General features: G+C 40.3%; 1 protein-coding gene across 1 annotated transcript in view; it reads right to left on the minus strand.

Annotated features, from left to right (window-relative positions):
- Positions 1-295: 295 nt before the first annotated feature.
- The window catches only part of nsg2 (neuronal vesicle trafficking associated 2), a 31,879-nt gene continuing 5,311 nt past the window's right edge, over positions 296-26,863 (minus strand). The window contains exons 3-5 of the mRNA XM_020097166.2: positions 20,510-20,620; positions 3,636-3,746; positions 296-1,698 (exon numbers count right to left, since the gene is read on the minus strand). Of these exons, the coding sequence (XP_019952725.1) occupies positions 1,501-1,698; positions 3,636-3,746; positions 20,510-20,620 (420 nt within the window). The 3' untranslated portion in view covers positions 296-1,500. The remainder of the gene's footprint in view (positions 1,699-3,635; positions 3,747-20,509; positions 20,621-26,863) is intronic.

Here is a 26,863-nt window from a genome sequence, read left to right on the forward strand (position 1 = left end):
ACATATTCAGCAGCCATTACAGATACAGGTATTTTTCTGGTACTTTTTCTTTCCCTGTCAATCACAGTCGCTCATTATTACAGCCCACAAACCTGCTCTCCACTGCTCGGAAAGTTCCACACACGCAGCAGGGACCATCACTCATGTAATATGAATGTGTGTAGGTGTGTTTGAAAGTGTGAATAGCGGAACGCGCTGTGAGGAGAAGTCATCACTGTCATTCACGTGGCTCTGCCTCTGGGCTGCATTAGGCGTTGAGACGCGGCGGTAGGTGGGACTGACAGACGCACTCGGCACAGGTCACAGCTTCTTTTTATTTTCAATTCAAATCAACAGAGGAGGGACGGGAATGCACACTGATCAATTACACCAGGCATCGCTACATATTAACTAACAACATCACAATATCTCATAAAAGCGCTCTTTGACAGCAGATCCAACATTACAAACATAACAAAACAGCAGAAAATAAGATTTGGCAAGAGATAGTGATATTCTTCCTATCTGCAACATTGTGTTCGATGGAGCTACAAGTCTAGCAGCTGAAGCAGTAACTTGCACGGAGGAATTGTAAAACAGAACAAAACAAGAAAAAATAAATCAAAAAAACCTCCTAAGAAAAGCTACTACAATGCATACACACCAAAAACTAGCCTGAATTCACAGTTCTATGTACAGCTTGGGTCACTATAACACAGCACATTGGAAATGTCATTGAACGTAAGCTATCAAACAACCATGATGGGGGGGGGGTCATTCAATCAAATCAGGATGTGTTGTGGATTAAATCTGCATTAAACCTTCCCTGGAAATAAAATATTCTATAGAAAATGTGTAACAGCAATACAAGACCATACTGATTTATACTGGATTGCGGTGTGATGGGATCTGTGTGTGTGTGGTGTTTGGCAGACATGCCTGAGGTTGCACAGTTTGGATTAGAAAGGTAAGAAATAATAACTGTACTGTAACTCTGCAGTATACATACTTTGAACGTGGATCTCACAGAGAAGAAGCTCAAAGCTCAGCGTTGACTCGAGCCTTTGTACAAAGAGTTGCCAGGTAATCACATAGAAAACATCCATACAGTACAGTAAAAAATTAATATATCATGACAGTCAATAAATAATAAATTAGAGGGAGGCGAGTAAACAACGAAAGAGCAGACTGTGTGTGTGTGTGTGTGTGTGTGTGTGTGTGTGTGTCCCATGAGTGCAAAAGATCAGTGGAAAAAGCTCCCCAGAGAAAGAGCACAGAAATGGGCAGACAGTATGGCGTAGCATGTGCTTGTGTGTTTTCATGTCTGCATGCACGTCTTCAATCTATATTGGTATTATACATGTAGCTGCTGTGTTTGTGTGCACCTCTTTAGTCTAAGTTTCTACATGTTCTCCCTACGTGTGTGTCTGTGTGTGCACCCGCCTGTGTCTGTATGTGTGTCGTCACGTCTGCATTTGTCTGTATGTGTTTGTACAACATCTTTATGGCCGTTCAGCTAACTCAGTGGCCCTCGTTGTTGGGGGGTTTGGCGTCGTGCTGCTGCCCCACCACCCCTCCAGGAAGCCAGGGGGAGACAGAGTGCGAGGTGGTCTGCTTGGCCATGCTGTAGTGGCTGATAACTGTGTAGAATCGGCCCCTCGAGTTGGCGTCCTGGGCGGCGTAGTAGGCCTCCAGAGAGGCTGGGATACAGCGCTTGTGCTGCGTTTGAGAAGAAAAACAGTGTTAGAAGATTCATTAATTCGTTCACTGTAGCATCTTTTTTATCATCAATTCTCCAGTTGCACAATTCTGTCAGTGCGCATGTTCCTAAAGGTTACCATGACAATGATGGCCCTGTACTGCCTTGTTCATTTACAACTTTGTTTGTTGTTGTGTGCAAGCCACTTTGCGTGCAGGCCCGTGCACATGCATTTTTCTACATCGGCAACTTTGCACCTGGTGAACGTGTATGTGATACTGCTAATAATACCTCTGCTGACTGCAGGCTGAGCCCCTGCAGAGGTTATAAACCTCAAACTAGATTTATTCCATCCAAAAATAAACAATTTGACCAGAGACACAGACTTCCAAGGTGACCTTGCACAAAGTACGAAGCTTTTAAGTGCAGTGCAGTGGAAATCTATACTGGGGAGTAAAGGACGAGAGAAGCTGCAGCCCTATACTGTAAAACTTAAAACACCCGACTCTAATACAGTATGTAACAACAGCAGATTGTTGTTGGAGAATTGCTGCACAAGACAGTTTCTTTTACTTCCTTAGCCATATGGATATAGCCTTGAAAACAGACCAATCAGCAAGCTCATTTTTATTTGCACTCGCAGATGGAGCTGTGGTTGCGAAGTCCCGCACACGCTTGACCAATCGTGAGAATTTTTTTATATCATCAAATAACTAATTAAAACCAAAATGAAAAAATAAGTGTGATAAGAACTACCTGAATGATAGAAAATATATTTGACTTGTACTCTGGTCCATGTCCCATCCACTAACATAGTCTGTGTGCATTCTTCTCTCATTGAGCTACGTCACATGTTTCCTTTGCTCTGATTGGTTGTAGGTCTGTTCCTGCACGCTAATAACCCCACTTAAGACCCATTTCCAAAAGCTAATAGCTCTGGCGGTGCAGGCTAATGTGGATCAGGAGCATATTGTGGTCATTAATGTGAAATAGACAGTGAGTCTAATTTGTCTAATTTTCAGCCCAGCTAATGACGTATGTGATGGGCTTCAATAGAGTCTCTTTATTCAGCTTCAGTTTTAAGGAACAAAGACATAAATTGATGATTACTCTTCTGATAAGCCGTGCTAGCTTCATCTTGTAATGAGCGCAGATCTGTAAGAGACTGATGGGAGATGATCTCATCTTTGAGTTTTGATTTACAGGAAACATAGAGAAGGAGATGATGAATGATAGAGAGGATGCAGCACTTCTGTGAGGCAGATATTTGGTGACCAGTGAAAAGAGTCTCAGCTGTCAGTCATGACATTTCAACCCGTTTTTATATCATCAAATAATTAAAACCAAACGTACCAGAAAATTAACAATTGAACATAGTTTAATAATAAGGTTTGTTTTATCTTTTATTTGTTTAAATTTCTTTAACACGTACTTGTTAGTTTGGTACATGTCCCATCCACTACCATGGAGGAGGCAAGATTTATGACCTATACTGCAGCCAGCCATTTGGTGGCGACCATGAAGATTTGGCTTTACTTTTGAGTGACGTGCTGTGTCATCCATCTTTATGCACAGTTTATAGTTAGAGATGTAATATGTCTGCCTTGAGACAAACATAATAAAACTGTATTTCAGAACTGTAAAGACTCGTCCTCCCTGTTGAGTGGGACAGAATAAGTAGACTACCTAAATAAGCTAACGTGCATTATCATAAGTCACTTCTTCAGGTCGTCCTGCCCTCAGATGTTGAAGTCCCTGCAGTATATTCACATTGTCCTGTTTTCAGTCTGTGGTCCTCTTTCCCATCAATAATTTCCCCCACTGACACCTGAAGCTTATGCTAACCCTCACAGTTGCAGCCGCTCCTAGTCACAAAGTAGAGAGGATATCCAATGACCCTCTGCACAATCCAGCAGCCCACAGATGTGTTGTGTCGCTACTGAATTATGGGTCTCACCTTATAGATGAATCCATCAGGGCAGGCGTGGTCATAGGTGAAGGCTTTATAAACCACCAGGAACACGATGCAGGCGAGGAAGGCCAGTGCCAGGATGATCAGGATCGTCACCTGCAGGGTGGACAAATGCTGGTCAGTATTTTGAGGGTATGGTTTATAAATACAAGACTAGACAGCGAGGAAGATGGAGTATTGTGCACTAGTGTGTGTCTTTTCTTGTGTGTGTGTGCTCATAATAAATGGTAAGATGCTGCTGACTGAGGTCAATGGCTCCTCAAGGCAAGGTGTTCCTGCGGAGTTGGATGATGAATGACTCAGGTTGTGACGCTGTTTAAAACTACTTTGTTTCCAATGACACGGCACTGCTTCCAAAAAATTATGAGACATCAAGTTAGTGACGTAAATCAGGAGCAACATGAGAATAATTACGATGCTGTTCTAGTTTTCTACTGATCTGTGTTCAGTGTTCTAATGATGCTACACAAAAGGAGGAAATGACAATGACTAGGTCTTATGATTAAAAACAAAATGACAAACACAGAAAGAGTAAAATGGCACTCAGCAGAACATGTACCTCCACCAACAGCTAACATTCCCCTTGGTGCACTCATCAGTCAGTGCCCTGAATATGCCTGATATTTTAATCACAACCCATTAATGATTCACTTGGAAATCGAAATATTAAAGAGATTAAAAAAAAAAATCTTTCCTTTTCCAAAATTTTAACAGGTTCTTTCTTTACCAACCTAACGACAAACGTGAACATAACCTCAAACCTATGATGATAAGATCTCAAGTAGAGAAATCATCCACTTTCTGAATGTTTCCTCTCTCTCATCTCTTTTCTCTTCTCACTGTTGGCAGACATCTTTATGTACTGCGTTTTCTGACGCTGCATAAAGCTGAGATCCTCTCGTTAAAAAAAGGAAGCCATTAAATCGCTTGACACAAAATATGTAATTAAGAAGTTGGACACACTCAAAATGTTACGGCCAGTTTCCTCAACAAAGAAGTATGAAATGTTATCTGTGTTTGCGTTTGTTCAGAATCAAAATACATAAAGTGTGAAAAACGCAGTCAAAAGCAGAGCTCATCTAAAGTGAAGTGGAAATAATGCATTTATTTCTGCATTTTGATGCCTCTGTCTTGTTTGAGGTGTGAAATATTTATTTTGCTGGCAGGCCAGACAATGTTGTGGTAAAGCAGATTAACATATAAAAGGATTTGTTTCCTCCTACTCATGCAAATGAAGCGCAAGGGATAGCAGTGTTTAAAAATGGTCCTGTCTGCCAAGTGGTAAATGCCACTGTAGGTATGTGCGCCGCATACATATTCCTGCATGAGTCTGTTTGCCATTAAAAAGTCAGATTGACCCCAGTGAGTTGAGTTGAAACTGAAACGTAATGGATGAATATCTTTAATTTCCTATTCCCATTTCTAGTCAGTCCAGCGTTAAAGCTCGTTCTCCCGCCCTGTGTATGATCTATTGCCGCGGGACGTCAGAGCAATTACACACGGGTGTGATCATCAGTCTCCATCAGCACTGGGGGTGGACAGGGACATGCAAGTTAAGTGTCTGTTTACTTGGTGTCAACTGGGGGACACGACTCTCCGCCTCGGTCGCTGAAAACATCCTTGGTAAATTATCTCCCGGTTAAAAAGAACACGTCTAAAGTCACGGCGACCCGACTTTTGGAGAGGAAACAGATGTGGAATGACTGATTAAGACCAACCCTGACCCCTACTTGAATAGCAATGTACATAAAAAACAGCTTATTAAGAAGAGGGATTACCATAAAGCTCCATATCACGCAGCAAGCTATCAGTGTTTAATGCATGTAGAGACTTTGCTCCGACACTTTGAAACATGAAGCAAAGACTTGAGTTAATAACTACAGAGATTTGCTTGTTTACACACAAACTCTAAAAGGAAGTAAAATCATTCAGCAGATTATTTATTGAGTAAAACTGCCTCCTACCTAAAAATATTATCCGACCACTCGCTAATGATGCTTCAAATTAGGTCTTGACGTTGCACATGCAGGGCATGAAACAGATTAGTGGAATTAACCCTGGCCCGAAGAGTAGAGCCTTTGTGAACATGAGCAATAGTTCAAGCAATAACATGGGCTTTGTAATAGAAATGATGTGGATGCAGCTGCAGCCATGTGGCGTATAAATCCAATAAAATCTACCATGACCTTTCTCCATTATTCATAATCTGGCTGAAATCCGCAGTAAACCATAGGGGGTCGTCCGGGCAACGCACCAGCTCACCGGTGAAGACTTCCTCCTTGCATGAGCTGCGTTGGTCTGATGTAATATTCCTCTGTTCTCACGCTGAGCATGAGAACAGAATAGAATAAAATTAACTAAAAACCTTCCTGGTCAACACGAAGCTCCGATATCTCCCAACGTGGCAGCTTCTCCCGCCACACATGCAGATGTTGTGTCATCACTGCACCAGTATACTTGCCATCCTACACCACTATCACCACCAGCACAACCATCATCCTGTTGGCTGTGCGACACAGATAACACACAGACGTTTGTTTTCCTTGGATGAAGGAAGACACACAGCATGTGGCTGTTATTTGGACCAAGAACAATGTGTCCTGAGTCAGAATTGGCTGCATCAGTAAAGAAGATTGGATTGACTTTGTGGCAGGTGACTGTGCCCACTGGGCCCCCCCCCCCCCCCCCCCCCCGAGCCACTCAGGGCTGATTGAACCCTCATTTATAAAAAAAAAACTCTGTGATTGTGTTTAATGCTTTGATGCAAAAATTGAAGCATGTTGTTCCTACTGTTTTACCTGATGAAACTGCAACTGACAAAACCAAACGTTCACACGGACAAAAATGTCTTTAAAAAGTTTCATACTTAAAAGTTTCATACTTAATGAAACGTTATCCTGTGAAACCTCTCTGGTTCAACTTTTATTTAACATTGATGTCATCAAAGAATCAAATTTCCTGAGATAAATATTATAAAACATAATAAAGTCATGAATAAAAGTGCGTTAAGGAAACACACACAAATATATATAAAAAAAATATAGCTTACATCCCATAGCAAACTACCTTTTATCCAAAACTTGTAGTTTATATATCTTTATACTCATTCTATATTATGCTGTGAAACTAAAATGAAATTATGCCAAGGTTCAGCTTTTATTTCACATTGAGAATCAAATCCCCTAAGAGAAATACTGTAATTAAATAAATATAATTGTAAAGTTTGACATTTTAGGAAATAGGAAGTAGGAAAATGTACGACAGTAAATAATTATATTTCCCAAAATGTCAACATTTTCCTTTGACATGAGTTTAAAAAATTAATAAAATAAGATAACTACACACAGAATACAATCAATACAAATGAAACTAGTGAAAACACCTCTGTCATCTCATTTGCTTAATTTGTTTAGTCAACACTAAAATACACTGACATTAATCCCACTCACTAGAGATCCTTTCAACATTTGAAATCTTAAGTTTACATTAAACAAACTGAACTATGGATGAGTTGTTGTGTTTTTTTGTTGTTGCATCACAGAGTGGTGTCAGTGAGACAACAGGCAGCTGCAGCTGTAGACGGTTGTGTATTGTGGACGAAGACAAACAATCAAAGCAGATTACAGAAGATCCAGGAGGATTGTTCTCTGTTCCCCGGTTTTCTCATCTCCCACTGCAGATTAAGCAACTACACTTAAACTATTGTTGATGTTTACCCACAGTTTCCAAACAACACACACACACACACACACACACACACACACACATACACACATACACACACCACCTGCTTTCACACTGACTGTCTCTGAACCAAAGAAAAAAAGACGTCTCTTATGATTTCCACAAAACACATATGCTGTTAATTATTCATCGTTGCTCGGTGCATCACAAGGTCAAAGACAGTCTCTTAAATGGATTTGCTTTTTCACGGCCTGTTTCACCACCGTTCTAAACAGGATTTCTCTCTTCTGGTTTTTGGGGGGGGGGGGGGGGTTTAACGCCAAGCTTGCACCACACCACCCACACTCTCACTGCTGGAACTTGACAGGCCATATGGGGAAGCAGACACCTCCTCACATTCACCCAAGGAAAAGAGGAGAATATGTAGAGGGAGAGGGGGGGGGGGGTGACAGGAGAGGGATGCGAGAGAAAAATGACGCTAATAAAAGTAGATAACAGAGTGACGGAGGGAGCAAAGTGAGAAATAAAGGAGGAGATGACAAGAGACAATAAAGCGGCGAGCGAGGGGGCAGACAGAGAGCAAACGAGCGAGATCCAGGGGCAGATGGAGAATGTCGTTCCCTCTCTCGGTAGCAGGTGGCACAGACAGGCCGAGGAGTGGGCAGCAGAAGCATTCGGATATCAGTTTAAGCATAAACAACTATTTTTCATTTATCCTCTGACAGCTTCTTAACAGCAGCATAAAGGGAGCTCAGTCGACCAGTATTTCCAGGATTATTTTCTACTCTTTTGTGTCCGAAGCCTCGTGCTGCACGTGGAGAATATGAGCTGAGCTGCACTCCAAAATACAAAGGAAGCCATTAATATCACATGTGAAAAGTTCTTACATTAAATACATTTTATCTTGGCTGTAATAACCGAATGCCTGCAGGGAAGTTTGTTGATTATTGAAATTAATGAGCTTCACGACGGGTTGAGGTCGCACGGAGCGAAAGACTCCCTACGAAAAAAACAATTTCAAAACCCTTAAAGGTCAGCTTGCTGTGAAAGCCAGTTCACGTAAATTTAACATCTAACATTTGAGGACAATAAGTCCAGAATGGCTCTTAGAGATAATTGTGGGAAATTATAAAATTTGAATCTTGAACCATTTGTGCGTCAGTTAATCCGTAATAATCATTAAAAAAAATCCAAAGAGGCAATAAAAGAGTAAGAAACAATGACAAAATATTAAGAGTGTAAAAATGGTGAAATATCTACAGTGTCCACTGTAAGACCAAATTCAGGATTTCAATTTGATTTTTTTCCCTTATATAGTTGTGTGCCAATCAAATCAAATTTAAAAATAATTAGCCATAGCACAAATGAGCCACCAAAATAGATATAATTGATACATTTGTTGAATTTAAATGTGAAAAGATTGTGAACTCTTGTTTTATCATAACAAATGCAAACATTGGAAGAATTCTCTCTTATTCATATGATTGTAAATTTCATTTGTTTTGGGTTTTGAACTTTGTTGGACTTCAAATTTCTCTTCTTACTCTGTCACCTCCGTATTTTCTCTGTCTCAGCTAATGCAGCGTCTTCCTGCACCTAACACGAGCTTGAAGGCTCAGTGAGAGTAGTGGACCCAAATCTGTACTGATTGATTGACGTGAGCTCAGACCCCTGACTTTAGCCTTCTCCGATTAGCCAGAAGGCAGAGGACTGATTAAAAGCTTTTGACAGCATCTCTCCACATTAAGATATGTTGTGGATCATAATTAATGTTAAATAGATATTAGAAAAACTATATATTACTTTAACTATATCATCAACTTAATCAACAGTTGATAAAGCTCAGGATATTAAAATGCACAGCTAAGTAAAAACCCTCTTCTTTCATCCCCTCTGGAAACAAACCAGCCAGTGAGTGTGTAGCCTGGAGGTTCAGCGGTGCAGATGGAAATGTGTCCTGCTGAAGTGTCTCATCGAGACACTAAGCCTTCACCCACATGTATAAGTCAGGGATCAGATCGCTACATAAAAATGTAAATGAAAAATTCTCCTATCCTCTTAAGGCAAGTTTTTGCAGAGATGAAATAAATGAAGTGGGTCACGGGATACCTGCCGGGGCCAAGTGGGTGGAAATCAGCACTGATAACTGTAAGGTCACAGGTTTGATCCCTTTGTATCCTTGAGCAAAACACTCCTATCCACCCTGTCTCTGTACATATAAATGTGCAGGGTTATTATTTGAAGTTATATGATGACAGTACATTGACTTTTATAATTACGTTTAATTTGCCACTTTGGTGATGTTTGAAAATCAAACTTTAAAGTAGTTTGGAAAAAAAAAAAACTCCTCCAAACCATTTTTTTTTTTATCTTGTGGTTTTTCCGTGGCAGATGAATACTTTGGTCTATTTAAATATAAATGAATCATATCATTCACTTTGAGTAAAAAAAAAAATTAAAAATGCATTTAAAATCCTCCTTAAATACAGACGAAGTCCTGAAAGCTAAATGTGCTTAAAATATTAAAGTGAAAGTACTCTCTTTGTACATTATTAATACTGATGATTTAATGCAATATCAGCATTTCCCTGTTGAGTCGGAGTTAAATAAAACTACTTTACTTTAGTCCAGTGGTTTCTTATCATAATGGTCACTTCCAACACACAGACACCCACAGAGATACTGCAAAGAAAGGGTTTCAATCACTAGCTCTGCCATGTAGATTTTCATGATTTCACGATTATGAAAGCGTTAGGTAAGTGCTCTCCCAGTCTTTCAAGTCAATTTATTAATTCGATTTCCCTCTAATCTTCAGACTTATCAGACTTAAACCGACTTCAGGCTGTGGACAGTTATTTTAATGAAAACATCTGAGCGGAGTTAAGGTGAAATGGAAACTGGAAAAATGACAAAAAGCTCAGAGTGAACAGACTTAAGTGTTTGGAAATATAATTTATGGATTATATGTATAAATATTTTGTTTATGTAAAATCTTAAAGTGAAGCATAACCAGTAACTGGAGCAGTTAAAGTAAGTAGCACTGCAAAGGAGCATAGAAAACAATAATATAGCAATAACACTGTACTGTAGTAAATGTAGTCACTGTGGTTACTTTCTACTGTTGTTGGTTTTACGCTTATGTTCAGATGATAGCAAGAAATTATTTCAAAACAACAGAACCATTTTTGTGAGTATTTGAGAAAAGCACATCGTTTTCGTGGATTTTCTATTTTACACTCGATCTGCGCTGTCCTTCCTCCCAAAGTCAAACTCTCCCAGCTCAGAGCGTTCGGGGAGCCGGCCACCTCAGAGCGGAGGATCTGAGACGGGGCCGGGGGATGTCAAGGAGACCGTGTTGGGGGATTTGGGCTCTGGAGGACTGGCTATCCGGTTGAGACGAGCGCGGCTGCAGTAGTGTGGCAACAAAGTACAAACATTCTCTGATCGGAAACGCTAAGTGTTAAAATGTTAACCTGGGCAAAAACACAACAAGCTGCAAAACATCCATTGTCTTATTGCTTGCAAATAAAAGCCCAATGAATAGAGAGTGGAACCTTGTGGATCTTTATGCTGTGCCCTTGCTGTTTTTTCTATGTATGTGAGGTGATTTCATTATAGAGCCACCATCTCTTATAAAAGTCACTCAGATGCCATAAAGAAAATGGTGTCCTCAGTAAAGCTGCATATGGGAGTGTAAATTGATCACTGCAGGTTTGATCCCTGAACTCAAGGATTAGGAAAAAATGTAAAGCTTCTTTCTCACATCGAGAGAAAATAATGCACCAGTGATGACGGGGGAAAAAAACCTATTACTGCACTTTCAGAGGTGAACGAATAACAAAACAGTTTGTACTTGAACGTCCTCTGCAGCCTCCTCCGTAAAAGCCCAGTAGGAGTTGTGTTTTCTTTTAGGTCGAACCAAACTGGAAAGTGTGGCGACAAGCTAGAAACAAAGAGAGGACTCTGCTTCTCACAGATTAGTGTGTTCAACCTAAAAGGGACATAGTCCTGCCAGAAACAAGCTGGAGGACTTTTAAAATCATCACATGCAAATGAAGAGTACATGTGTAACAACTTATTTGTGCAGATTAGAGTCGTCTTATTTCAAATTCTTTGGTTTTATCATCTTAAACCACAGGATCACACCATTATTAAGCAATTTGAGCTGTGGTAATCAATCTATTCTGATTTTATCCTGAAGCATCCGGCTGCTCTGCTGCTTTTCTGAGCGATGGGAGATTTAAAATTGTGAGATAACTCACTGACTGTCCGTGGTGACTTGGCCTATTTTCCAGGAGACCAGTGCAGACTCTTTAAAAAGCAGTTTTCATGGCAAAGTTAGGATCAAAATCAGTCCTTATATTATCTACTGTGTTTAGGTGAGGAATCATCCTATAGGAGCGACATGAGCCGAAATGTAAATTGTATAACTGGGATAAAAAAGGTATTTTCTGGGTGTGTGTGTGTGTAAATAAATCATGAATTTTCACTTCCTGTTCTTGTCATTAAAGAACATCAAAAGTCTTTCCCTCACATGTGCACAGAATCCACAAGCTCACGACGGTGTAAGACAGTGCATGTTCAGCAGGAGATAGACGCTAATTATGCTAATGTTTCCCAATTAAGCCAGGTCTCTATGGAGACCAAACTTCAAAGGTTTTCCGAGCACACTGTCATATTGGTTAGAGACTGCGCTCGGAGGAGAATGTGCTCTGGGGGTGTAGACTCCAAATCAAATAGCAGGTGGGCTTACAGTGCCAGAAATGAGAAGCGCAAAGTGACAGAAAGGGTAAAAGAGACAAAGACACACATGCATAAACAAGGCAACAATGAATAAACATGATCGAACGCTGAAACTCCGCAAAACCCACAAAAATCCAAAGACGCAATGATCCTCGTTCCTAAATTATGATCTGCCCCGGAAAAATAAACAACACAAATCGGTAATGACAACAAATTCTAATCCTTCCTTGATAACGTGAACATCTACACACACACAAGCAGATTCTAATTGGGAATCAGTAATGGTTCTCAGAGGAGACACTAAACATCTGGATAAGATTTACTAATCAGCTTCTACTCTGCTGAATGAAGATGTTGCAAAAGAGGGAGATATTATAAATGATGGGATCCGCCTTCCGCCACACACACACACACACACACACACACACACAGCACACTCAGCACACCTCTAAAGACTTGTTTACATCACCAGACAAGGTTCATTACTCTAATGTCTCCCCAGCTCTAAGTCTCATGGGTGTTTTTTATGTTCCTGCATATGTTAGCCATGTATGCAGCTCTGTGTGTGTGTGTGTGCAAAGTGTTGTCATATTCTTTCAAACCAATTGACAGCTTCATTTCAGTTAGTCCTTTTGTATTTATGTCATGGGCGGGGCATAATCCTTTCTTATTATATCCACTAGTTACTAGTTATGATCTCAAACCAAATGTCTGCCCCAGTGATGGAACATACTGATGTAGACGTTTTAATTCTACGTGTGTAATTTGATTTTGTCTGATCTTCCTCAATGGAAGCTCTCTAGAAACCCCCAAATTGTAAATTATAAATTATAAATCACAACACAGGTTATTCTCGTCTCATGTATTTATTTGACTTATCTAATCTTAATTTTCAACGTTTGAATATTGGACTTTTATTATAATATTGATATAAACATGCCTGGTTCCTTAACAATGTAATTAACCCTAAAAACTTTTTTTTTTTCTTGTTGTCCACTTAGTGTTATCTTGGTACTCCTCTCTCTATGGCTGTAAACTGACCATGTAATTTACTACTTGATGTACTTGTACTTATTACTCTATATTTTTCAAAATAATATTTAAAGGTCCAGTGTGTAAGATTCAGGTGAAAGGGAACTATTGGCAGAAATTGAATGTATAATAATCCTCATGATGTTTTCAATAGTTCATTTCATCTAAATTGTATGAATTGTAGTTTTCTTTACCCCAGAAAAGACCCTTTATATTTAAATACTTTATATTTACATGGAGGGGACCCTCCATGTTTTTTACATTAGTCCAGACTGAACAAACTAAACACCTTTTGAGTTTTTATGACAATTAAAGGTTTCCACTGTTTATTTTTCATGTTTTGAAGGAGAGGGTGAGGTGAGGGGTGTTCGGCTGCAACATGAAACTTCAACACTAGATATCACAAAATTCTACACACTGAACCTTTAAGTGTTCTTGGTCAAGATACTGAACCTCAAGTTACCTCATTCATACACACACACATACACAATGTAGTTTGAAAGAAAACAATAATGAGTTGTAACCTCATCTGCAGAGGATTTAAAAATATGGTTGTAAAAACGGTCTGATATGTTTTCACAACAAAGTCAGGCTGCATGAAGATGTGAGCTCAGAGATTTAAAGCTGTCAGGTCACACGGACGTCTGCGACATTGATCAAGATCACAAATCCTCGACTGGCAACTTAGTTATGAAGTCCAACAAAAGAGTTCAGATAGTTTTTATACTTCTCGTCCTGGTATAAAAACAAGACACAGATCTCAGATAGATTCCACGTCCTGTTTCTGTGATTGCATATTGGATTTTCTCTGTGCTTTGACCTTTGAGATAAAATAGGACGCGCAGTGAGAATTTGAACTTTTTCTCTTATCGCGAGATGATTTATGTACATGTATTTACATCTGCTGATGTTGATAGGCAGAGTGAGTGAAGTCTGCCGTCCTTTGAGGTGCTGTTTGAAACGGGATCTGAGGCAAGAAGTAGAGCAGAACAGAAGCCATCTGGACGTATAAATCATCCCAAATATCCCTCACACAGAGGAGGTGTCTGTTGTCTGTCCCTGTGGTTGTCAGGCTGTCCGAGCGTCTGTCAGTGTGTCTCACATGGCCGCTGACACAGGGGACCTCTTTGCACTGACAAATGATTCAAACTTGAGTCGGCTAGCAGGCTGTCGGGGCTGCGGACTGACGAAACCAGGAATGTCTGTGCTTCAGCGGAGCGTGAAGATCCTCGTGCGGAACCATCCAGTCGTACGCTGGGTTTCATTTTACACTGTTCGATATTTCAGCCTGTTAACAGCACCCTCTTCCTGCCTGTTTCACACTGATAACTGGTTTTGTTGCTCCTGTACGGCCAATACAAGCAACGTATCCAACTGAGATCTGAACCCGGCGCTGCAGCCGGCGCCAATTCAGAGAGTCAGCAACTTAACGTGCATGGACTTCAAGTGTGTGTGTGTGCGTGTGTGCGTGCGTGTGTGCGTGCGTGCGTGCGTGTGCCAAGGCTGTAGGATCCAGGTATCACATCTGGCTGGTTCATTTTATCAAAAGCCAATTTGGAACAATGTAGTTGAATATCAGCCAACGGGAGCTGGCACAGTTATAACAGGAGCTGTGAGGGTGTTAGTGTTAAAAGTGTAAGATACAGCGATGGGTCTGATGAGAGAGTGTGAGGGTGAAAGAGAGAAGGTGAAGAAGAGAGAGAGGAGTGGATCTGAGGAAAAAGGAGGAGAGGCTTGATGCTTTACTGTTAGTTCTGGAGCCATATTCTGACTCGTCTTTATCACAGAGTAAATTGTGGGCATCAGTTTTCTTCTGGGCACGAGCAACTTTCAATGAAAAATCTGGCACACACTGGAGGCCACCCAGTGACCCAGTGCATCTTGGCTTGTTATGTTTCCATTTGTAAATTAGTCGTATCGTATTTTAACCTCGGACTTCCTCACGAAACTGGTTTTGCTTGCAAGTCACCATCAAAAAAGACTTCCAAGCCTTCCAAGCCCTTTTAAGTAGGGCCAAAGAAAATCTTGTTTGACTGAAACTGCACCTTTTCTTCAACCAAACCACTGAAGAAAAACTAATATTTCAGGATATTTACTGCATCTGTATGTATCCTTCTCTTTTTAGTAACCTCCCTCACAATTAATGTAGAAGGAGAGAAAAGAAAAACTAACAAAAACCATAATTGCACACTTTAGCCTCAATGATCTAAATTAATTAAAAATAATCATATTAATCATTTGAACCTAATAATTAGACCAAACATATTGAATTATGCCAGTTCTTATATGTACATATAGACTCAGGCACATACATTAACCTCCCGTTTGTAGATGATGTGTCATGTTGGTTGTTGAGCTCTTTGTAAAGTTTGTACACAACTTTTTGTTTTAAACAAACTGCACTTTAAGTAAGTTAGACCCAGAAGCCATCTCCATTAGGCTGGGCAAAACATAAAAACATCAAATTAAAACATCCTCCCTAAAGGATATCGATGTAGGGACGTCAGATGTTAGACTGCGGCTCTACTTCTAACTCCTCCCTCTGAGGTTCTCCCTCCGCTAACAGCAAACAACGTTCAGAGTATTAAACCGGTGCTGACGGTAAATCAATTGTTCCCTCAATTGAACATTTTAGTTTCTTTGTTTGTGTGTGTGCATCAGTGTGGGTGTTTAACGGAGGGCAGACAACTAGGCAATAAACTCTCCCTACAATCAGCATACCATTAGTCATCCATACAAAACAAGGAGGAACAATAAGCGTAGCAGTGAGGTTGTGTGAGGTTTCAAGCCGCTGCAGTAATTACCTCCAACCTGACAAACAGCGCAGGGCTTGTGTGGAGGCGGCAGACTGCAGCAGAGCTTTTATCCAAAGGCAAAGTGGAGGTAATAATAGGATAATTGTTTTGGACGGTGGCTGTCTCTCCCACCGCTACCTGCACCGGCTTTACTAACTTCAGCTTGGCAGTCACAGCGCTATCAGGAGGTCAGTGTGTGTGTGTGTGTGTGTGTGTGTGTGTGTGTGGTGAGGTTTGTGTTGGCATGTGTTTGGGGGGTGTTTGGGTGCCAGCCAGGCCTGTAGGAGTGGGTTGTGTGCACGTAGGTTTTGAAGCATGTGTTGGGTGAGACCCGGCCACTTGCACAATGTTTTCAGACTGGCGCGCCAACCAGAAAGCGAGCAGACATGAATTAAATCTGCCCTTCATCAGACTCTACACCTGCATCTCTCTCTCTCTATGCCTGCCCCACTGAGCCACGCTAATCCTCTCCTCCAGGTTTTTCATTTTCACAGATGCTCCTCATGGCATTTTCTCTTTATTAGAAAAGTCTGCAGTTAAGCGTGATGGGGAAAAAAATGGAAAAGAAGTAGAGGAAATCTTTTGCCGCAAAGGTCATCAGCTGGATGTGAACCGAAACACAGCATCTCAAAACGTTTCTCTTTCCTCGATTTCATCCTTCTCATTAGAGCCAGACCTGGATTAGTTTTTAATCCAGTCCAATACTAATACTTGAGAATTTCCATGCATTCAATGATGGTATATTTGATGATACGTCAACATTTTTAGCAATCAATCTAATTTAAATTATCTGGCCTATATTCACAAACCACAAGTTGCCTCACAGGGTTTAACAAGGTGCAACATCCATCACCTTCAACCCTCGACAAGAGTACAGAATAAACTTTTAGAGCAAAAAACCCTTTCCATCTTCATATCATACTAAACAGTTACATAATATACATATTTAATCAAATATATGCTTTATTACTTACTGATTATTTTCCCTACAAGCGTTCAGTCATTTGTCACAGTTTCTAAAACTCTAACGCCACGAGATTAGATAATTATTATAGTCTTAAATGGAAATTCATATATGTGCTTGTATTTGTCTTTTCTTTTCATTTAGTTATTTAAATTTAAGCTGTGAAATACTAAATATATCAGAAAATAACTTGTGATAATATGGTAGAAATTATATAATAATATCATTTTATAGTGTATTCCTGCATTAACCTTTGTAACCAATAAGATTAGAGACAAGTAGTACAGCTCATTTAGATTACTCAATCATTGTCTCGATGATGTCATTATGAAGTGTTATTGTCACAATACATAAATTAACCATGGTCTGATTAGAGGTATATAAGCCATGTGATGCAGGGTGTGCATCGCCCTCCTGTTGCTTTTCATTTCACTTGCTCATGTGTTTTATCTGCTCTCTCTGCAGGATTCTGTATCACAAGAAAACTGCATGGCCACGTTTGTCACTGTGGATTAAAGCTGCAGCTAAATGTCTGAAACGTCATTTAAAAGAGATGCTGTGTTGCATTTAGGAAAAAAGCAGTTTAATCAAAAAGGGGTCAAAGTATCGCAGTAAGCAGAAACATGCAAAGAGAGGAAAGAAATCAGCAGCAGGGAAGGAGAGTGGAGGAGAGGAGGATGGAGAGTGGAGGAGAGGAGGATGGAGAGTGGTAAGCATGAGTAAGACAGTGAGGGAGGGCAGATTAGAGAACGTTTTACACTCTGAGCTCTTCATCCATCAACACAATCTGCAAAGCTTTGAAGAGAGAAGAGATGTGCAGGCTTTTCATCCAGAAATGTTTGCTCTGCATTGCACAGCATGCTGTGTGTGTGTGTGCGTGTGTGTGTGTGTGCGTGCAGAATCAGCTCTATTAGTCAAACATTTTCCATTGAGAACCCAAAAACAACCGACATCACAAAGACTGAGAGACTGAAATTCATTCCTGCCAAACACAAGCTGATGGTGTGCGACACAACAAGACACAATTGGAAAGTCTGTGGCAATATTTTCAACAGCTCCTGTAAGCAGCTGTTTGGCAATTTGTCAACGCTGTGTCGTAATTTGTTTCCACCACGGCAAGTGTCCCAGATCCACGAGACTACAAAACGCCTGTCGCACTGATCCTAGCATGAAGTGAGCGTGACAAAATGGTGGACAAAGACACCCCCTAACTGGAAATGTGTGCACGGTTTTCCCTCGTTCCTCTTAGTATTTGTTACCTCAGCCAAGGAGGTTTTGTTTCCATCTGTTTGTTTGTTTGTTAGTTAGCAGCATTACACAAAAACAACACGGATTACCATGACACTTGGTGGAAGGACGTGGTATGAGTCAGGGAAGAACTCTAAACTTTTTATTTGGGATCCCAGGGCAACATTTCCCAGGAAATAATTCAAGAATCTTGATGAAGAAACAAGTTTAGGGGACTGCTATTTCTGAGTGTGTGCATTTTGTTGCAGATCCATATAAAAAGCTGCATCTAGTGACTTTAAATATGGTTTCATAACCCTGAGAGTATACTGATGTAGCTATCTCCCTAAATATCTTCATGTGTGAGACCATTGTGAGCAGCTTCAAGGAAATATCAATATAAATCAAGAATGATGTTATGATGTTCTGTTTATATGTTAAAGGTGTGTAAGCACCTGCAGGTTGTGGTGATGTTGAACTGCATTGCATTGACAGGTGCTCTATTATTTTATTCATTCAAATGAATGGTGATTAGCTAAAGAGACAGACTAACCTGGGAACTGTGATACCACACCTTTATGATGGAGTTTCAATCCAAACCGAACATTATAATGATGGTTTGTTGTAGCTCTGCTGTATTAGACTGCAGGTTTACCTAATAAACTGCCAACTGAGTGGATATTGATATTGTGATTAGTATGTTGTGTGATCAAATATATTTAACCTGTGTCAGTTCAAATCCAGCTCAGAACACTCGGCTGACATTACATTGCCAATTGAAATCGATACGGGCTCAGCTGGTCTCAGTCAATTCCATGAACAAGACACATTGTCTCCACACAGACGATTCCTGACACGCTGGTCCACCGCTGCCACTTCCTAGACACCGACCTCACTGCATCGCTTTGAAGTGTAGAGGTCCAGGTGATGCAGTTTTCTACTTAACCTTGGCAGCAGTGCTCTGAAACAGCGTGTGTGTGTGTGTGTGTTTGTGTGTGCGTGTGCCATCCTGACAATTAGACAACCTCTTTTGGTGACTGATATCTAATCCTGCTCTCCTCCACTTTCAAGGACCTTTCACGCCAGTGTTACACCTCCAATTTATACACACACTTTGACATTTGCACACCTCTCTCTCTCTCTCTCTCTCTCCGTTCCTCATCTCTCTCACTCTCTCTGTTTCTCATTTCTCTCACTCTCTCTGTTTCTCATTTCTCTCACTCTCTCTCCTTCTCTCTGTTTCTCGTTACTCTCACTCTCTCTCTCTCAGGGTTGCCATGGACGGAGGTTTTCTTTGCTGCCATGACAACATAGGCTCTCTTTGGTCTCCCCTAACGACAGCAGAGTGGAACAGACAGCGCCTCGGTGATGTAGATGTTGTTGGAGCGGTGCACACGCAGCTGAAGTCCCCTGTCCTAACCTTTGCTAAGGAAGTGCAATGTCGGAAGGAGCACTCAGCTCTATTACTCAAGAAAAGGCACCAATACAGCAAAGTAAAATGTAAAAATACTCCATTCCAAGTAAAAGTCCTACTTAAAGCATCAATTTTATAGCACAATGGCCCCTGATTGTATATATTGTTACTGTAAAAGACCATTTATAAACACACTGGACGACTGGTCAGTAACAGCTGCAGAGAAAAACTTAAGATCATAATCTTTACATGTCGCAAGCTGCAGGATTTTATCAACCGACACTCAACCCCAGCTGATCCGGAGCTGGGTCCAAGCAGTCGTCACAAAACCTCCTTCAAAAGGGACTGAACAGTCTTAATGTATGTCGACAGCGTTACATACACTCCAGTGGTTTCCAGATGTAAAGTGACATGAGATGATAATGGAGAGAAACACAAAGCTCTGCTTTACTTTTACTGTTGTAATCTGTCTAACTTGTTTTCTATCGATCCCACACAGGTGATGAAAAATGTGGCAAAGGCAACAAACTGCAGCTTTTTCAAGTGACAGTGTGTTGTATGGTACGAGTGCATCTTGATTTTTTATGTGAAATATTTAACAGTTAAGTGACTCATAATATTATCTCTCAAATAAATGTAGAGGAGTAAATAGTATGATCTTCAGTAAATACTTTATCTACCATCAGTGAGCCTGATATTTGTGTTTATATGAGATATTTAGATTGTTACCAGTGTTCTGCTCGCATGTCTACCTCCTGAATATTTGCATCGTGAACAGACTCAGCTGCCTGTGTATTTCAAAACCAAACTGTCCGCCGACCCGGTCACGCTGATTTAATTTTGGTGAACTGAAGGTGGAAATGTCAGATGAAGAAATATCTTGGTTCTAATTGGAACGACAATGACAAGAATGACCTCAGTACAAACTGGAATAGAACGTTCAACTTTATAATCACGTGAAGCTTTTGTTTTTGTATTCATCCATTTCGTCCGTCCTTACCTTAAGTCTCTCGGACACCCCGTCAGTGAAGCTGATGGTGAACTCCTCCACCTTGGGAACCTTCAGTCTCTTCTTCTCTGTCTGGTACTCGGTGCGAGTTTTCACCACCACCTGCAGGAGGTACAAACAGTTCCAGCAGTGAAACACAGAGAGATGCTGCAGTGATGAATCGACTGATGCATTGGTGGAACAGTCAAGTCACCACAAGGACTTAATACACTTTATATTAAAAGGCATTGATGATAAAGACGTAGAAAACAAGATGCAGAAGCACATAAATGATGGGATATATTTGAGAACACTGTGTCCAGGACACTATGAGCCGAGTAAGAAGACCTAAAAAATCAAATATGAAGATAAGAAAAGTCTGCACAGGCTAAATCAATATTTATGTGTGTCTATCAGTATCTCAGTGGTTAGGCATCCTACACACAACGTTCTGACATTGTTGGAATATATAGAGTCTCAGTCTCGTTTGCATCTCTCCACAAGATCTTACGTCATTCAGAAATTCAGGAGTTACATGCCTATGTATAGAGAGCGCTGCATGGGTCACGTGTTGCTATCTTCGCACATTCAATATATTCATTGGATCTGAGAATGCACAACCTTCTCTGACAAAAATGTTTTAAAATACTTATGTATAAATCGGAGGGAGTTATGATCAGATGTGAAGTCACATCCAAATCCAAATTGCCCTTCCTTTAAATATAAAACTGTATGTTGCAGAGAATTTAAAAGAGATCTCCATTTGACCTCTGAGGTTTTAAACAGTATCAAAGCAACAAAGCATTGCTTGTACCTTTAGTACCTACAGTTTTACACCCACCGATATTTTCATTGTGCATAGTTTAAATGTGTTTACTACATGCACATAGCCAGAAAGATCCTGAACGCCTGATACTATAAGCACACCAGGGACTCAGAAATGTCATAAAGAGAGATTGAGAAAAGTGCACAGCTCAAAACCCAAAGGTGTAAGGATAGAAGAATAAGATGCAGATATTGAGCACATGGCAGATATAATATCACAACTTTCAAAATACCATTCTACAGAGCAAGTTCACTCCTATTTATTTGACTGGAAATCCTGATGCTCCCCAGCACAGCTAGAACCCGTCCCGCTGGAGACACTGGTGCCAGGCATCTGTGAGAGCTCCACTGTATCTTAATAAGTTATGGTACCCACAATCCAAAACTCCCAGTCTGAAGAGAAAACACTGTGCTTTGGGCCGACAGCGAGATGGAAAAAAAAAAAAAAGAGTCATGGCAGCAAAGGCTTGCCCCAATACTGTCAGTCCAAAGCTCCTCAAGCAAACAGGTTTAGAGTTACGGTCAAAACACGGGAGGAGGAGGACACGAGGAAAAGAGACGGAACTCTCCTCAACTCTTCTACTTTTTATGGTTGTGTTTTGAAAGAAACAAAATCAGTAAGTAGGGAAAATGGAGGAGATTTCTACATTAATTTAGCAACTGCAGCTGAGGTTCCACTGAGCAAAGCGTCAACTCTTCTAAAGGGTAATTCTGTTTTCCGGGCTGAGCCAAGTATTTCCCTGTAACTCTGATGAGTGACCAAAGACATCAGGTAGATACTGTTTTACGTTTTCACAATAAACACTTTAAATTCTGATTTTGAATCCTTAAACACATCTTTATTAAATTCAACCAACACAAATGGAGGAAGGAGCAGTTTTTACCAGGTTTCCCCTCAACTTTTCTAAAAAAGGTGAAAGTGTCCCTGTTGTTTTGTGCATTCACTGTATATTCATGTGCACCAGAGGACGTGTCAGATAGAGAGGAAGGTGAATGGAGAGGAAAAGATCAATGTCTCTGTGTCCTTGTGGTTAATTGTGCTGCCTCTGAGCCGTTCTTTGTCTTCGGGACATAACCACAAACTGCTGTGCTCACAACGCGGCTCCACTATCTGAATAGCAAAGCAGCCGTTTGGCTCCAGTAAGCTCTTATCTTAGGAGCTGAAGGCCGCAGTAGGTGCACTGAATACAGCGCATTTTGATTGGACCCCTAATGCTCCGGAGCCCCTGTGGCTATTCATAACTTATGTCTCACTTTTGCCTCAACTTTCTTGTTCTCTGACTCATTTCGCAGTTACATGTTCAGGATGTCGAGGTTCAAGTACCAGAGCTGTACGTGGGTTGATCAGTCCTTCTTCTACCTCCTTCCTTCCATATCTTTTGATTAAGTGGTTATCAATCAACATTGGCTCTTAGCTATGAGTTAAATGAACTGAACAAAGTGTCTCCTTCTTTCATTAGATGCTCGCTGCAATATTCACGAGCAATTAAATCTGGTTGGACAAAGCTTGATGTTGAAAAAAACATTATATAAATGAGGCAGTCATGACAGGATGAATAAAAATGTAATTACAGCTGGATTACGATGAGGTAGAGTCTAATTTTTCATTTGTAATTTCCCCACAGAATCTATTTATGTTTTCAACTGATCAAGTACAAATATATATTTTTTTCTTTACCAAAAATAAAAGTTGCTTCACAAACATCATTCAGTCAGATGGTCCATTGCTTTGATCAAAATATCTCAACAGTTGTCAGATGCATTGCCTTGAAATTCAGTTGAGACATTTATGGTTCCCAGAGGATGAATTGGGCAACTTCATTATCTATATACCCATGAAGAACGTTTAGTGGAATCAATAAGACCAGGGGGGCTGTTTGGTTGTTTTTGGTTTGATTGAAGATTTTCAGAGTTATCAGTTATATCCTGTTTTCATTTTTGCTTTTCCAGAATCCTCTCTTGGTTATTTGTTTCTATGATTTAAACAGTATCCATTAGCCTCATTTCTCCTTTTACTTCACCTTCATTGGTTTGTTGTCAAGTGTCGAGAGATTTTTCTAAATTTCCTGACTCGACGTTTATTCGTCTTACAATTTAAAGCATTACAGCCTCACAGAGTCGCTGGTATTGGCTGTTGCAGTAGCCGATTTGTTGGAGGATGAGCTAAAAATCCATCCCCCTTAATAACCTGTCAATTCTGCCATTTCCTCTCAGCCATCTCCACATCCCCTATGAGAGTGCTGAGAGTGCAGATGGAGAATTTGCTTGTGCAGGTGAACATCCTGTAGTCAATGCTGATGACTAGGACCCACAGTTTAAACCAAACATCCATTAAACATCCATAAAGATTTTACCATCTTCAGCATTCACACAACAAGAGCCCCTGCTGCAGTGGCGTCAGTCTTTTACAATCACTGAACAATTCTTATAACGTTTTAACACGTTTAAGAAATCAACAGCAGTTATCTATAATCAAGACATCTCAGTTCAATGGCAAAAACGTATATAAACGTATAACTAACAGATAAAGTTTGTTAACTATAGACAGACAAACACTTCTACAGCAGTAACGGGCTTGTTAGTAATTCAAGCAGAAGCAAACAGACTCAGACAGTTTCCTCTGAGGAATGTTCAATTAGTCGCGTGACCTTTTAACATCTCTGTGATTGACACAGTTGCTTTTGGATCTGTAATGACCGACTGCTCCACAGTTTAGTTGCGTGTTTTGACGCTGTGACGTTTCTGAAGTCAGCCGGACTTGATATAGTGATTCACACTTTTAAAACAGCACCTCAGCATTTTTTATATTTCAGTGAATGAGCAAATGAATGAGCGAGGCATGGAGACGTCCAGGGAGGCACATTTCAGAAAAGACAGCCTGTCAGACTCAGCCTGTCGATGCTTATTTATGTTTCTCCATCTTCCTTTCTCCAATCACAGTATATTTTTTTATTCTAAACTCTCTGTAGAACAGCTGTCAGAACTTGTCTTTCCTCCCCGTCTCCCCGCTATGTTTTTCCTCAAACTTTTTATCACTATTATTTCATTTTTTCAGCTACAAAGACTGCGTTGCGGGAGAGGTTTTTTTTTTTTTTATGTTTCGGCATGGGAGACAGCTCTAGATGTTTTCCTTGACATGTTTGATTCTGGTGTTTCCTCGTGAATATAACAGTGAGTAAAATCAATACAAAAAGCAGAGGAGAGCCATATCCCATGCGGCAGATGTACGGGTAAGATGTGAACTCTAACAAGATGAAGTGAGGATATAATCAAAGGTGATAAATGTTTAATTGACTTCTCTCTTAGTGTTTAGACATTCGGTTGATTGGACTCAGACAGCTCTGCAGACACAGAGCTCCGAGGTGTGAGATGACTCGAAAATAAGAAATCGGGGAAAGTTTGCAAAATAAGAAATCAGAATCCTCATATTAAAACCATAAAATTTTACTTTTCAAAGACTTGTTCTTACTATAAAATAACATTTAGGTGTCTATGTCTGCAATAAAGTTGAGTTAATCACCTTCAGACTCTCTTTATTGTGCACATCATGGGCTTTATTTGAATTCAGGGAAGTAAATATTCTAGTCTAAATGTTAAAAGTGTGGCATGGCTGAAAAAAGTTGTACTTTGTCTCGTAATTACTTTGTTTTTGGCTAAAACATGCCACGAACCAATCAGAGTGCCACCTGCCATCCACTTCTACCTATCTTGAGCTATTTGCATCCCCTGGCAATTGTGGCATAAATCAATCTGTATTACTGCTAAAATGAAAAGCAATAAACAGGAATGAAATGCCATTGAATTACACAGTAAACAATGCAGGGGAGTTGTTGATGGCAGAATATTACTCTCCAATCTTTTTCTTGTTGGAGCTAATAGCTTCATTTTCTGCGGTTTCCTGAATAAAATGTGTTTAATTATAGTGCATCTAAAGTGTGTTCTCAGTTTCACTCCTGTTGCACTCCGAGAAAGGATTTGTCTTTAAGTGGAGATGTTTATTTTTATTGATTGAAGATTCAACCAATCAATTTGTCGATCAACAGAAATAAAATGGCAACTTCCCAGTTCCAGCCTCTCAACTGGATTATTTACTGTAGGTCAAAGGTCAAAACATGATATGAAGACGTCAAACTCGGCTCAGGGATATTTTGATGAATATTTTGTATTTTTTCCACACTTCGTGGATCAAATGATTCATTGCTCAGAAGAGAAGATCCCCACCAAACTAATCAATAATGGAAAAAATCTGTATCTATAATTTTGAGTGAACTATAATTTTATATTGTATATAAATGTCATGATTTAATATATAAATTTTAAAATTTGAAATGAATTTGAAAAGTGGCTGAACGCAGCTTGAACAATAACTGACATTTGGTTTCTTATGAGATGAAGCCTCCATCTGTGTGCAGGCTTTTTTTTATAACCAGTATGTTAGTGATTCTGTAATTCATGTACAAAAGCCGATCAGATAAATCCTAGAAAAGTTTATGTATAATTTGTGGTGATTTGTGAGATTAATCTCAGATGATGTTTCATCTCGTCGTGAGGCCTCATGTCATCACAACACGGACGGAATTATTCAACAGTCCATTGCCTTGCTCTGAGGGATCCCTCACTATTTTATGACGATGGGAAAACACGGCCGTGAAGAATGAATGAGACATAAAATCTGCTCCAGAGGAGCTAAGGAGAGCAGAGGAACAGGGTGAGGTTGTGTAGGGAGGCGTGTTGAAAAAGAATAGAGAACATTAGTCTATCACAGGCTTTGAAGCAGGTCTTTGTATCTCAGGCTTTGTTCCCAGAGAAACGACAAACGGAGAGAAAAGATTTGGCTGACTTTATATGAGTCTATTTCTCTCTCTCTCTCTCTCTCTCTCTCTCTCTCTCTCTCTCTCTCTCTCTCTCTCTCTCTCTCTCCCTCTCCCTCTCCCTCTCCACCCACCCTCTTTCCTTTTATTTATTTTTTTTCAAACTACCGGGAATCCAATCAAGATATTGGTGACCCAGCGGTGACTGCAAGCATCCCTGCTCAGACGGAATCAAATCTAATACCTCTCTAATACCTCAGCCTCTGTTGGCCACAGCAGCATTGTTACGAGTGTGCGTGTGTGAACTTTGCTTCAAACCCTGCCAGCACCGCATCCCACCCCTGTAAATATCCCTAGGTAACCCTGTAGTCTGAAGGTCACGCAGCGGGATCAGGGTGAAAACAGCTGGGGTCATATTTGTAAAGCTGCTCAGAACCAGACCGCTGATCTGGGGTTCTATTGAGGTCACATGACCCGATAAAGCTCCCTGTAGCTTTGAAGGATGGAGACAGAGCAACTGGTCTGACGTCAGATCCTGAAGGACAAATAAAAGCTGATTAACCCTGAACTACTTCTGTGTGAGGCCAGTGGCAAAAACAACCTTGAATTCAGTGACATTATCTTTGCATCACAATGATATTATCAGTGAAACTACATTGCTGAAAATATACTGTTTAACATCGATGAAGATAAATCCTAAATTATTAAATTCACCCACTAAAAATACTTA

The sequence above is a fragment of the Paralichthys olivaceus genome, chromosome 15 (assembly GCF_024713975.1).
Source record: "Paralichthys olivaceus isolate ysfri-2021 chromosome 15, ASM2471397v2, whole genome shotgun sequence".
Classification (NCBI taxonomy): Eukaryota; Metazoa; Chordata; class Actinopteri; order Pleuronectiformes; family Paralichthyidae; genus Paralichthys; species Paralichthys olivaceus.